The 15184-nt window shown below is 40.3% G+C and overlaps 1 protein-coding gene across 4 annotated transcripts in view; it reads left to right on the top strand.

The window, feature by feature from the left end:
- Positions 1–15184, top strand: part of LOC119882423 (thyroid hormone receptor alpha) — a 106727-nt gene that overhangs the window by 62942 nt on the left and 28601 nt on the right. For 2 of the 4 annotated variants that reach the window (XM_038692460.1, XM_038692450.1), the window contains exon 4: positions 1663–1891. In XM_038692460.1, the coding sequence (XP_038548388.1) occupies positions 1836–1891 (56 nt within the window). In that variant the 5' untranslated portion in view covers positions 1663–1835. Of the gene's footprint in view, positions 1–1662; positions 1892–11348; positions 11706–15184 lie in introns of those variants that run through there. The other 2 variants (XM_038692469.1, XM_038692478.1) reach the window with 1 other exon arrangement.

Consider the following 15184-nt stretch of genomic DNA (forward strand, 5'->3'; position numbering starts at 1 on the left):
AGTAAAATAAAAGTTTGATTTGATGGCGCAGAGGATCACTAAAAGTACTTTTAATTGAGGGAGATGTGTCCATAGAAAAACTGTAAACAATCACTCCAACAGTTTTTGAGACATTTTGCTTCACCTCACGGTGAAGTTGCATTACTATTATAGTCTGGACCTATCGACTGACCCACCAACACACTAGCTAGCTGAATAAAAACATAAAAAAACATCCTCAATATCTCACTAAAATCATCATTGTTGCAGTTTTTTGCACTACAACTTCTGGAGTTCAGTTCCATTGATCCATAAAGAGAAAAACAGCTTAAATGCAGGCATATGTATGTAGAGTGCCTGTTTCCTTTTTACATTTCATGATGCCTTTACTGTTTACCTGCATGGTCTAATTGTAGCTGTGAACTTTAGCCACAATTTACACTAAATTCCTTTCAGAAGACTTGTAAGTAGCTTATAGTAAATTAGATTTGTCTGGAATCCGTTTCCTCGAATAGATTCAGGATTGTAGTGGTGAAAAGGGCACTGCGGACACAGTGGCTTTATTGTGAGAGCAGAGGAGCCTCAATTTAATTTCCTCATGACATGTTTGATAAACAATGAATAGGTCTGGCTTCTGGAGTGTTGTACCTTTAAGTTGAAGATGATACTGTTGTTCATCTTTCAGAGCATACCTTAGTGTGTTAAAAACATTTATCAGTCTAAACTAAAGAAATTCCTTCAAAGCAGATCACTTACTTATTAATATTGGGCCTAAACTAGAGGTGTATTATATAGTATATTAAATTTAAATAAATAACATTATATAAGTAATATATGAACATAATAGTAACAAAAGTCCTTTATTTTCAAATCCCAGTGTTGACAGGTATGTAGGTAAGTGGTGTCATTTCATGTTAAGAGATGGTCCCCCACATACAATGCTGTCCTTCTATCCCTTCCCAGGAGATTTAACAAGGCCTCATGTGACAGTGCCATAGACTATATATAAAAAGTGCTAACAACGGTCGTTAACAACGGTCGGACCATAACGACTGTTGTTACAACAGCCTAGAGCATTATTGAGCCAAGAGATATCCTACACCTTGATAGTGGCCCCACAGAGGCGCCACACCTGGGACTAGAATTGGAGAAAAGGGGTTTAGAGATGTAAAGGTTACTCAATTATACATTTACACCTATTGTTTCAGCTGCACCATAGTCATCCTCACTCAGAACAATTCAAATTATCTCCAGTATAATAACTACAATATGAATGTTCCAATCAGTGCGAATACAATATAAAAGATTAGGCCTACTAAATACTGACCGTTTGCTGTTAACGTACCCTCCTCTGGAGGAGATTAGGTTCACAGGATAAGTTGCCGGAGTTACTGATCTAGGGTTTATCTGGTCTCAGTCTCTGAAACAGAAAACCCAGAGTTTCCCTCATCTCAGGCTTAACATACTCAGAATTTTCACTAATCCTGCTTTCTGAAACAGGGCCCGGCTCACTGTTGAAATATCTTTAAACACAATCTGGACAATAATCATTGCATTTTAATGAAGTATAAAAAAGTTATTTCTTTGTGTGTATTTAAAATGTAATGGAACATTTAATTGTACAAATGTTAATGTCACAATGCTTCTGTTTTTTTACTGCGCCTTCTCTCTCTGCACCTCCAGCTTTCTTTTGCTTCCACCGATGTCCCGCACACCGTGCTCCTCCCAGCCAATCACCACCCAGTTTCTCAGATGGCTGTCTATTGACAGGGCTGCCAGCGAATGCTGAGCAGGCTGGCGAGGTTGAGGTCCGCCTCACTATCCTGTGATTGGCTGCTGGATGGGACTGGGGCTTCATGGAGCCAATGTCCAACAAACAGGATAGCAACTCATCAGAGGGAGATGAGAAAGGGTGAGTGTGTGTGGGCGTGTGTTGACTGAAATGTGATGGATTGTACAACTACATGTGTGTGTGTGTGTGTGTGTGTGTGTCCATCTTTGATGTGAACATGAAAGGAAAGCAGAGATTAACTGCAGATTTGACAGAAGTGACAGATGAAAGAATAGATGCAGGCACAGACAGATGGATTGATGGATGGATGAAAGTAAACAAGTTCAAATCATCCTCACAGTCCGGACACAAGCACTTCACATCACACAACTCATTTTGTACATGATAGAGAGAAGAAAATCAATACTAGGATAGACAGCGTTGTAGAGACAGTTCTCAGTCACTTGATGCTTTAATGACAAAAAGAATTGAAAATGAACAAATTATTAATAACATATGAGTGGTTGTGCAACATAAGCTGTATAAATATTGAAAGAAAAGGATGTTGTCTGGCTGGATGGAGGGAGTATGGGGGGTGTATTTAATGTATTTTTAGGAAAGGGAAAAGGGAAGGCAGAACAATCCTTCCGCTGCCATCTGTGCTCTCTCTGTTTCTCCGGCACGTGCAGAACCGCAGTCACACACACATGCTGCCCTCGTCGCTTCATTAAATACATTCACAGAGAGTGAGTTCAGAGCCGACGGAGAATCAAACACGAAGACTGGGCAAGTTAAACTCATTGAAACAGTGATGCAATAAATTATTTTACACGATTATGTTATTTGTGAAATGGAAGATGGAGGAAATTATTAAAACTCAAAGCATTTCCATGACATTTCCATAACCAATATTTTTTAAATTAACATAACCAATATTTTTCAATTCAAATTCTGTTTTTGTTTCATAATGGCGTTTTCATAATTTTCCAATAACGATTTTATATCATGACAAGTTGTATTTATTTAACGTCACATTTTATTTCATACATTAGTGTTGCCTTTCGTGACATTTCATGGTGTTTCGATGTCGCCAACAAGCTTACATCTGCTCCGTTAAATGCATACGAGGAAGAAGAGTAACAAGTAACGTTAGTAGTAGTCAACTGGTTTATTGGATGTAAGAAAAGAAGGGAAATTTGGACAAATGGAGGCCCACACGTATTATTTAGCACAAGAGCCGACAGAGCGTGTCGTCCACCGTAACTTCTCCAGAGCGCTTGGAAAGTGAGGGGTGAGCAGTGATTGATGGTGCATTCATGTGGTCTCGGAATAATCAGAAAGTGTTTTCCCTCCTTAAATCTTTAGTGCAAAAAGAGAAATAAAGTGAACATGGGACATAAAGAAGTATACAGAAATTTACTTCGTGCAAAATCATGTATTGCTTATACATATTTTACATGTAATTTGTAATATGGTTAGTTAGAATACAGTTAGTTTGTTGTAGAGTGAATCAGATGTCTGGGTGTTTATACGTATTGATAATGCTGATCCAACACATCTTTGTAGTAGGGTCCATGTTGATTCCACATTCTGATTTAAGAGCACATGAACACACTGAAGCTGGAGGAACGACTTCACAACTCGGGGACTGGGTCCATCCGAGGAGCACTTGAAGGCACCGTGAATCGCTGGTTGCATTTCTCAACCCTTACCACTAGACGGCACTAAAACTTACACACTGAACCTTTAACACTTTAAACAGAAATATGTACTCTGGCGGATGAATAGTAATTTAAGTAAACGCAATGTTGAAACCAGACACGATAACAATGACACTTCAGAAAGTATCTTTATTTTCACCAGAATTCTTTGTTTATGTTTTAAAATCAAAAAGATCTTACTCTGGGATAGTGCCTGGGGTTTGGTTCGCAAACACAGCCCTTCTGAGTTCGCAGGTCTGCTACCTCATTACTCGTATGAAAAAAGGCTGCGTGAGTATTCATGTCGTCTGGAGAAAGAGATTTTGACTTTGGTGACTCCCATGACCCTTCATGTAGGCATCACCATGGTTACCTTCATGTAGGTAATTTGGGTAGCCAGTAAAATGTTAAAGTAGCATCTACCTGGGGAGGTAATTAGGCTTTGACAGAGCTCCATCTGCATGTGTGTGTATTCTCATGTGAGCAGATGGGTTTGTATTATTTAACCTGTATCTTTGCCTGTGTGTGTGCATAAAGGTGTATAAATTTTTTGTGTGCATGTGCATGTTTATACAGCTATAGGAGTGTGTGTGTGTATGTGCGCGCGCACACGTGTAGATTAGTAGAGCGGACAGAGCTGGATTAGGAGCAGCGAGGGCAGATGGAGCTGCAGAAAGCAGAGGACAGCTCAGGACGCCTCAATATGTGACAACAACAGGGGATTGTCGCTTTGTGTTTGTGCGCATGTGCGTGTGTTTCTCACTGTGTCGTTGAGCATGCACGTGTTCTTGTGAGCGCAGCCTCATGCCCTGACCCCCTCCCCTCTGTGATTTCTGAGTCACGGAGCAGTTAGGACACACACATACACTTACGCACACAGAGATGTTGATGAAACACTTCACATAGCCTGGAGTAGGGGATGCTGAAATAGAGTTTGGTGTGTGTTGGTGTGTCGGAATTAACTGCAGTGTGAAGCCTGAATGTTTCAGGAGATGGTTGGCCTTCGCCATTAAATTCAGTTAACATCTAAACAGAAGGATTGTAACTGTGTGTGTGTGTGTGTGTGTGTGTGTGTGTGTGGGTGTGTGTATAGGTCCACTTGAGTTAAGCTTTCAACCTGTAAGTAACAAAATAAAATAAGTAACAAAACAAAAATGGGATGAATAGCAGAGGATATTAAATGATGATTCATTGTATAAATTCATTGTGTAAATAACAGGTATAGCCTACTTTCCCCCCACCTCTTAAGGTACAAGCCCCCGTAAATAAAAACGTAAGGTGATAAGAAGATTTTTCTCATCCAATTACCAAGCTTCCAATTCTGTTAGATGTGCCGCTAACGGCTTGCAAAAGCAAAAGATTACAAAATCTAAAGAAGCTTAAATGAACTTGGACTACTTGATAACTATTAGCAAATTATTTAAACAGTATTTGTATAGGAATTATTCTTTCCCAAGCTTTTATGTGTATTAATATATTATTATAAATAAGCAGTTGATTACTGTAACCGTGATCACTATAAGTGATTTCCATTTTTCATAACTTGCGTTCTCAAGCTTACGAAAGTAGTACTTTAGAGAGAACAATATTACAGACAGTAACTAATTATAGTCAGTGACTCACATGTGTGAGTTGTCAATACCAACTATTACCTACAAATGTGGACTGGACTATGTGGAACAACTTTGGAATAATTTGACTTTGATCGGAAGTTGCAAATTGTTCATTTTGACTGCGTCAGTCAGGATGAAAGTAACACAAGTAGGTCAACAGCAAGGGCGTCACTTTGTTTTGAAAAGTGGTGGGGACGTTAGCTCATGAGACATTTATCACAAGAAGAAGATGAGAAGATATTTTAATAATATTTTGAGGAAATATTCTATGCTGAAATAGATGAGCGGGGAGATCTGTAATCCTCCCCCAGAACATTTTGAGCATTAAATTTTTTCTTATCGTGAAAATAAACCTTTGTCAAGGTTTGTTATTTAACATTTCTTGTTGCTATTTTTCAAAACATTTTTAAAAGTGATGGGGACAAAATCAGTTATTTCAAAAAGTGACGTCTCCAGTGTAAATGATACCTATGGTCAATAGAAACTCAAAGGCATAAACTTTAATCGTTTCTATTAAAAATGTCTGACAATGTCTGTGTTAATGTTTTGCATATTGGCACAACGTAAGTCCTTTATGTTAATAAAAAGAATTTCATTTTCAATTTCAATTATTCATTTTATCAAAGGTTTTACAACAGTTTGAACAGTATAACAGTAAAAGAAGATCTAACAACTGTGTAAAAATAACCCACTTCATTTGCTGTATCTCTAACACAAGTTCTCTTTTTCGTTTATTGCCACAGTTGTGACAGATATATTGCTCTGTGCACATGCCTCATGGGACCAGTGCAGCCAAAAAGAGACACTGCATCCACACGTCCCCAGGCAATGATCAGCTGAATGTCTCCCTACAGACAAGACATTCCTCATCCTTGTCATGGGAAACTGTAGGTGCAGTGGTTGGATAAGAGTAGAGCGCATTAGCAGCCCGTTGTTACTGTAGAGGAATGAAAGAAACATCTGTTACGATCGTCCCAACAAGGACTGAACTGACCTGCTGCTAAAAGATCCGTCAAATTATCCATCCATCCATCGTCAACCACTTATCCTGCGTACAGCGTTGCGGGGGGCTGGAGCCAGTCCCAGCTGACATCGGGTACACCCTGGACAGGTCACCAGTCCATCGCATATTGTGTGCTGGACGCGCAGACGCAGTAAGGCATATCAGAGTCTGAGAAAATCACTATTACTTTTGTCCCATGTTACTTCGTACCGGTCCCCCTCTACAAATTCATCAGTTCTAAAGCGCAAAATGTTTTAATAAATTATCCACCAAATGGAAAATTTGGCACTTAGCTCAACCTCTTTGTAAACACTGACTGGACTATGAAACAGACAGTTTAGAATAAAGCAATGAAATAAAAATAAGGATTTGCTTTGAATCCAGGCACCTACATACAACATGCTGTTTTGAGCATTTCTGATGCATCTCTTGTCCTACAGATCACAAAGCAGCTAAAAACACATTATTCTCCTGTGTGCTTTTGCTGAAAATGAGCAATGAAGCTCATTGAAGCTCAGAACTTCTGTATGCAGTCATGGTTAAGAACATTCACGTGGAGGAAATTATAGCCATGGAAACATTGCAAATCATTATTTTTCAACTCCTCCCTCTTCTTATGTATGCATCGATTCCTGGAAGAAAAGCCCTTAACATCTGCTTTTAGCGCTGATAAATATCTGTACGTAGGCTATATTTTCTAAGAACGAACAGGCTGAATCCCCCTGCTCCTTTTCAAAGGGCCATTCTTCCTTGAGGCCTTCACCTCGGGTAACCCCTCTGTAGTTGTACAAGCAAACAGCAGTTTTCTATGCCAGGAATTGTATGTTAGATGTTAATAGAAGATATATCATGGCACTTTTCAAATAGAGCAGGACTAGAACGTACTCTTTACCCAACCATATTGTAATGCAATAAGCTATTTAAACCAGCTGTGGAAATATGTAATTTTGACATGGAAAATGCCAACTCAATTTAGATTATTAAAGATTCCTAAATGACTGGGCAGAGAGGCAGGGGAGGTCATCAGAAAGATGGTGCCAGAGATTGACCATGCTTTGCTTCACCATGTTTAGAGTTGTTCTTGGAGGTGTGCTCTTTGCTCCAATGAATCAACATCGTGTAACACGTAGAAATTGTCAAACTAGGCAAGCAAAGCCCAAAAAAAGAATCGTGACTTCCTGTCTTGCCACTACACAAGATAAAATGAGCAATTGACAGGCCATTGTTTTCCTATAGAGAGAACAAAGACACCAAATCTTGTTGGGCACTGCAAACCTCTCAGATTTACAGTAACAACCTTCTGCTACACTCAGCATTCAGTCTTTTTCAACTTTGACCTTTCAATGAGCAATAAATTAGATGGCCGCTGTCTGTGAAGTAACCTGAATGTGATGGACGAAAAAGCTCATTCTCTGTGTTGAATAAAGCACTCCATTAATTTAGCATGACATTTCGATAACATTGTTGATGGAGAGATTAAAAACAAACAATTGATACAGCAGAAAATCATCTTTCTTGTCAAAAACTGGCACCTACTTTGCCCATGATGCAACCCGAATGCCCCGTTCACTTATATTTTGGATGTGTTATGCTAGTGGCAGCTAAGTCTCTTGCATCAAGAAGTGCTGAGGAGCTACAGAGGTCTTGTAAGCTCACTTCTTTCTAATCGTATTTCAAAAATAAAAAATATTTCAAACCTGTGATCTTCAGTCCCCCCCCCCTTCCGAAGATTGACTCAAGTCACATAAGGCAAATTATCCCACACACTCTGCATCCCAACTAACCCCCAGCTCCATGTGACATAACATTGTTATGGTTGCAGGCAGTGTTTCTCCTTAACTATGTCATTTAATTTTAGCATGACAGTCACATGAGAGCTTGTGTACCAAATCAACTTTAAAAAGTAACGTGAAACAGTGTTTTGTTTACTCTTGTACTCTTTGTCCTCTGTTGGGACCCATGACTGCAAGCAGGACGCCTGCACAGTCACCCTGAAGCTCACAGACAGCACAACAGTGGGCTTGACCTGCAGACGCAGCATGTCAGCCTGTAAGGCAGACGTAAAGAGTTCTGTCGCAGCAGTGACAGCCAGATGACCTCTCCCTTAACATCAGTAAGACCGGGCAGGTGGGGAGGGGATTACAGGCGAGCATTCCTCCATTAACAGGCAGAAGTCAGCGCTTTTATGTGCATAATACAGAGAAGCTGTCATGGGATCTACACCCGGGAACTGTTAAGATGACACAGCTGTGAGTTTAGCCACTCAGGAGAACATCCTGAGTGGCTGCATCACTACCTTCTAGGATAGTATCACAGTCCAAAAGCACAAGAGATAGATAGAACTGAATTTCGTACAGGACGTACACAACAGACATGAGCTATAATGTGAGCCAGATCAGTCTACTCCATCTGCTCCCAGCTCGGAGAGGGCACTGTAAATAATGAAATGAATGGGGGGGGGGGAATCATGTCAGCAGCCATCTTACCTTGGACTTTAGAGACATGGGCAACGTGACTCATGTGGCATTTTGGTCTATATGGTAAATGTATGTTAAATACACCAGCCGGCTAGCTTATTTAGCATAAGGACTGGAATCCTAGCTTGGCTTTGTCCAAAGCTAACAAAATCCGCCTACCAGTACCTCTGAAGCTCTCTAATTAACATGTTAGATCTTGACTAATCTGTGCAAAAACTTAAGTGTTAAAATTACACCTTACCCTTAGACAGATCCAGATCCATCTCAGTTTCCCCATTTCCAGTATTTGTGCTAAGCTAATCAATAACCAATGCTAGGGTTAGCTTTATATTTACCATACAAAAAATGAGAGTGGGATCAATCCTCTTGTCTGGCTCAAAGCAATAAAGCGATTAAGCAAATTTCCCCAAAAGTTTCAATAAAAGCCATATTTCCCGAGGACTTACTTTCGGTATTTGAATATTTAGAGTTTGTGTTGTGCTAGCAGATTATATTATTTACTTAGCAGCTATATATTATGAGCCTGCTTTATGGACACCAGTACTGAATGTGACATAACACCATTTGTAGGTGTGTGCGTGCATGCGTGCATGCGTGCATGTGTGATCAGAGGAAAGCGACTGAATAAATCCTTTCAGAATCACTGAAGTCAGACGCCACAAAACTTTTTCTTTTAAGTCCACGATGCTGTTGATACCATGATACAGAGGCTTTTGAACTTTCACACATGACAGGGTGGATTAGTGCGTGACCATCAATCTCCTGCAGCCTACTGCGTACTTAGTGTGTCTAACAACAGCCATGTGATTTTGACAAGACACCGGAACACTCAGCTAAACACCAGAAATGTAAATTTAAAGCTACCCCTTGGCCTTCTTTTCTTTTCATTGCAACATTTTCATTGCTTCTGCTCTTCAGTCAATGAGGCATCTGACAGGCATCAGACAGACAGCTGACACTGTGGAATTTACCTTAAGGTGTTGCTAAAACTGCCAGTGAGTGGTTGCCTAAAAAAGGGTGACATTGTCAGTAAGATGGAAGAGATGAGCAGAAGTGAGAGAAGAAGACGAAATAAAGTTCTATAGATTGTTATAAAATGAGGTAAAGGAAGAGAAGATGAATGGAAAAGAAATACTCAACATTTAAATAAATGTGACATGTTCTCTGACAGTTAAACGTTTGTAGTTATAGAAAATGGTAACAAGTTTTTTGTTTTGATGTCTGTGCTGGTGTCCTTGTATTCCCTCTTGCCATTGCAGTTGCAGCTAAGCTAAATATAAATGTTTAATAGATTAGTATTTTGCCTTCATGTTTCAAACAAATCTATTTTAAGGAGAGATTGTATTTATTACATAATTTCATCCATATAGTTGGTTGCCTGTGTTCCATTCTCTAGTCAGGCTGTTTCAGTAACAGGCGTGTGCATTTTGTGCACTGCCTTGTCACTGTACCATTCTGTTTGTCTTTTCTCAGGTCAACAGCTGCATTGTAGTCGGGATTTTTGTTTTAATTTTTTCAACATCACAACCACAGTTGTCCTTTGCATTTTAGTACTAATAAGAAAATGTTGAAAATGTATTCCAATCACATCTACTTTGCCATTAAAGCTACTGTTAATGGAACTGAACCCGCTCTGCATGGGTGTTTCACATTGAAAGAGTGCTAGCAGCTAAAGGGGCATACTCGCTGTCTTTCATGGGAAAGAGCGACCGTTTGATGTAAAACACCCTGCAGGAAGTGAGTCTCACTGATAGAAGACGGCAAAAAACAGCAACATAGAAGCGACCGGAAATATTTAATGAATGAAATTAGCATTTCTTTTTTTGTAAATATTAAGTCACACAGCCAAGTGGCAAGTGTGACATGACCCTGTTATTGTACAGATGGAATTTGTTTTGTGGAAATGTACATTATGCAAAATTGATTATGTAAGCCCCTATAGTATAGATAACTCCAACCACAATCAATGTTTTTACCCAGCCTTTTTTTAGCAACCGACCTTTTTGTGTGCCTGCCACGCCTCCAGCTACTAAGGGAATACTTTTATGTGAGAATCTGCAGTATTTGATAGTGCCATGTAGCCTTGATGCCTGAGCTGAACCCTGCTAGTTTTCATTCAGCAACACGGTAGTTTTGTATCAGCTGAAACCACAGCATTGATAATAACTGGTGATGATTATACTTGGAGCAAAAAGAGATCAGAAAGCACTCTAATTCAATTGATGAGATATCGAGCTTTGTCCTCATAAGACTTCACTCGGCAGTACTGGGGAGACTGCATCAGCCTGACGTTATGTAATCAAGTTAGCATTAAAGCTTAAGTGAGTTTGGATGTAGAGAGGCAACTTTTCTTCTCTCATGGGGGACAAAATGAAGAGCGGAAAATAGAAGCGAAGAGGGCACAAAGGGAGAAAGTGACAGGAGTAAACATTTTAAAATAGCATGACAGGTGACAGACACAGAGAGAGAGAGACAGAAGAACAGAGAAGGAGATGAAGTGAACAAGTCAGGCAGTGGGTTGAAGTATGTTGTGTTGTTTTTTAAATACAGAAAAGCAAGGACAGGAAGTGATAGAAAGCGAGAACGGCTGTACGAGGTGAACCAGAGCATGACATGGTGTTTTGAAATGATAGAGAATATGTCACAGGGGCTGGAACTACACATGCACACACAGACAGATAGGGAGGTAGACAGGGAAGGGGAGGGAGAGAGGAAGGGGAGGGGGGAGAGAGGAAAATAAACAGAGTAGGCATTACCTTCCAGCAGCAAGTCTGAGAGAGAGAGAGTGCGACTATCGCCTCAGACATCTCAGCTGATAGCAGCAGCTCCAGGCTCCACTCGACTCTCCTGTACTTTACTGGGATCGACTTGAGCGCTCAGGTCACTGGGAGGTTGGTGGTGGCAGGGGATTTAAGGACCTCCCCTTAGAGGTTTAGAGATCAACCAAAGCTGCTGTTAGCCACACTCACACTTCTATACTCTTGAAGAAGTGGTCAGGCCGTTATACTTTGTAATCAACTGGAGCAACAGCAGGCTGAATGGGACACATGTAGTGACAACTCCGCTGAGAGAGCAGAAGAAGCTGCTGGGTTACGTTCTACTCTTCTGATATTCCGGCAAAGGGAGCAACATGCATGTGTTACAGCCGTACTGCATCAACAGGTCTGTGTGATTGTGTGAATCTAGTTCTATTTATGTGTGTTGAAAGAGGGTGTGTGCCACCGCTGACATTCATATCCACTACTGCATGTTCACGGCAGAGATGAAGTAAGAAACGTCTGTGCTGAGTGCAGCTTGCCTCTGGTTCAGTTTGTATTATTGTCCTTGCTGTTTTTAGACCATTTTATCAGTCTTGAGTCTTCATAGCAGTCCACAAATTGGATTTTCAAATGATTATTTTAAAATACTTTTAATGTAATATTTATCTAATATGTCCGGAATTCGCAAATAAAACAAATAATCTACTTACATTATTGTGGCAGTTCGTTTCATGAACTAATGTATTACATTTGTCGAGATTTTTTTAAATGAACATGGTGCCTTGTCAGCAGAGTAGAAGGGTCTGTAGCCTGGCAATCCGCTGATGTAAATGTGCCTGTTTCTTCTTCTTTGCTTTTGTTTTCAATCCTTAGGAGCTGACATCAAGTGTTAATGCATGTTCATTTGCTTTAAAAAAAAAAAAAAAACAGCATGCTAACTTAATAATGAAGCGTTTATAGAAACTCCCACCCCAACACAGAATCTTCCAGAATATCGTCTATTTCAGCTGATGCTTTCAGAGTGGAGCTATAGACTGGCTCCTGCGTCTGTCTTTGCAACCACAGCATCTGTTGCAACTGCACCATGTGTTCCCTGGTGTATTTAAAGACACTATTTGTCAGGGTTTTATGTAGTTATAGCACCATTCAGAGCTTTGTGGCAGCATGCAGTGCTGTCTATTTTTCGATGCTGCTACTGAGGTGCCAAAGTTTGACATTTTAAAAGCTAGTACACAGTGGCTTTAAAGCTGCACTACTCAATATGAAATGTAAAAGGTGTTGTGTTTACATTGTGGTGTCTTTTTCTTTGAAAAACACCAAGATTAAAAGTGAATGGATTTAACAGTGTCTTTATTTACTATTCACTAAGCTCCAAACATTAGCATGTGTGGCAGTAGTAATCCTGGAAAAATTAAAAAGTCAGCTGGAGATGGTGTTTCAACCAACCCGTCAAGCAAATGTTAGCTTCATTAGCTAGCTAGCTAAGGCTGATAAAATATCCTAGCTGCATTCATTACGGCTAGAATTGAGAGGCCAGCTTTTGTCTACCACTGTCTGAAATCAAGGACTCAGTGTTTAAAAACAATTGCAGTGATTTGAAGTGGTAAAATATGCTGAGTCGTCATCATTGTAAACTGCATGTGCTCTTTAGAAAGCTTGACAGGCAAAGCAAAGGTAAAGGAACAAGTCTTAGCGAATGGTCAGTTCCCATCCAACTCTGCTGTTCTCCTCAGATCTGCAGAACACTTAAGCCTCTTTAATTTCATTGTTCTGGTTATCCAGCCCAAACGCCGCTTGACAAACCCATTGTATACTAGCTGCCCACCACCAAGCAGTTAAGAGTTTGTGGAGACCAGTACAAAGCAGAAAAGTGAGAGTTAATAATGGACTTGCATGCGCCAAAATACCACCGGGATAATAATGTTTCTGTATTTTCTTCATGTGTAAATAGGCAACTGTTTGCTAACATTCTCTACAAAAACGGTGTAAAGCGCAATCAATTGAAATTTGATTGAAATCACAATATGGCCTACTGCAATTTTTAAATCACAGGAAGCGGTGTATTTGTTAAAGGTGACATGTGTGTCAAAATACCTTTTTAAATTAAATATTGGCATGTTGCAGAGATGTCCTGGCCTACACATTATATTGTCTTAACATCTTTGTTACAGACCCATGCATACACCATAATTGATATGTTTATCAATGAAAATGGTGTAAAATGATAATTCCCCCTAGTATCACAAATCACATTGCAATTGCAAAATCATTGTTCATACTCCCACTGTATGTCTGCTTTGACTTGTGGCTCACAGCCGAAGAATTATTTCAGTTGGTGTGTTTGCATAAATGGATACTAGACCTCCTGAGTAATTCCCTCGTGTTGTGTAAACATGTGGTGGACACAAGCTCCATATGATGATTATAAAATTATGTTTATTGAAGATTTGAAACATTGTTGGTTTTAATCAATGCAGATATGATAATGTGAGTTTTTCTGTTATGGTGGCTCACCTCACAGTGATCAGCAACCCGAGTAGACAGTTTCCCACCGTGTTACTGCCTGGCTATGTGCACAGCAATAAATTTAATACGTTTGCTCGACCGTGAAGAGCAGCAAGAACCCAGAAAGAGACATCAGAGGATTTTCTTTTTCTTTTTTTGGGGAGGGGCGTGGAGGGTGGTTGAAAGAGGAAAGTGGATTTGACAGCCAGAGAGAGCAAGGGATGGAGGAAGGGCGAGGGAGGAGAGCGGTAATACTGCTGATGGAAGTTTAGGGACGAAAGGAAAGGAGAGAGATGGGGTGGAATTGGGAGAGGGAAACACTGAAATGACTGGGAGGAAGGAAGGAAGGAAGGAAAGTTGAGGGAGTGGAAAAAGAAATGGGGAGTAGCCAAGGTGGCACAGAGAGAGCGAAAGATTTTATGAGGGAGAGGGGAAATGGGAATGGGAGGGGTGTGTGAAAACAGTCATGTATGGGGCTAGACAGAAAAAAAAATGGAGGGAGAGAGGACGGTAATCCGAATCTGCGGTCAGGACCAAATGCAGACTCCATCCTGCGAGTGTGAGAAGAGTGATGAATCCACATCGCTGTTAGCTCCTTGTAGTTTATTTTTTCAGCCTGCAAATGTTGCTCTCAGCTTTTTCTATAGCAGGCAGCTGTTTAACAAAAATGCCCAGATAAACCCACTGCACATTACTGTCGAAGCACGAAAAGGCAGACTGACACAAAGTTAGGAACAAGCTGGAGAACATAGCAGCTAAAGAACCAGATATTATTCTGAGAGCTGGTGGAGAGCAAAACGGAGCAGAACTTCTATTGAATGTGAACAGGTACAGTTTCTGAGAATTTATTCAAGCCAACAAAAGGGCGGAGTCCAGAATTCAACATAGGTAGTCCACAAACACAGTAATCCAAACGGGCAACAGAAATACTAAGTCCATGGAACAGAAAGCAGTCCAAACTATCCAGCGGGTAATACTCCAACAAACAACAGGGTCCAGGAACAGACAGGAAACAGACAGACAGACACACGGCGAGCAAAAATACATATAACAAACCAGCAACAGCTAAACAGAAGCAACAAACATTTAAGCACTGGCTAACGAGGGGGGCGGGAGCACAAACAGGTGGTACCAATAATGACAGACAGATAACAAACAGGCCCAAACTAACAGAACTACCAACAAGCCCACAGACAAATACCAACAGAAATATGAATACATAGAACAGATATACAGGGTACAAAAATATAAAACTATGAACTAATAAAGACACAAGCAGACAGGTCACCAAGAACTACAACCAACAATGAAAAACAGACTGAAGCTGAGATTAAAGAGAACACAGAGCAGACGAGGGCAACATTACACAGAGGTACA

Source organism: Micropterus salmoides, unplaced genomic scaffold (assembly GCF_014851395.1).
Source record: "Micropterus salmoides isolate LMB-PRFRI ecotype aquatic unplaced genomic scaffold, ASM1485139v1 Ms_hic_scaffold_10, whole genome shotgun sequence".
Taxonomy (NCBI): domain Eukaryota; kingdom Metazoa; phylum Chordata; class Actinopteri; order Centrarchiformes; family Centrarchidae; genus Micropterus; species Micropterus salmoides.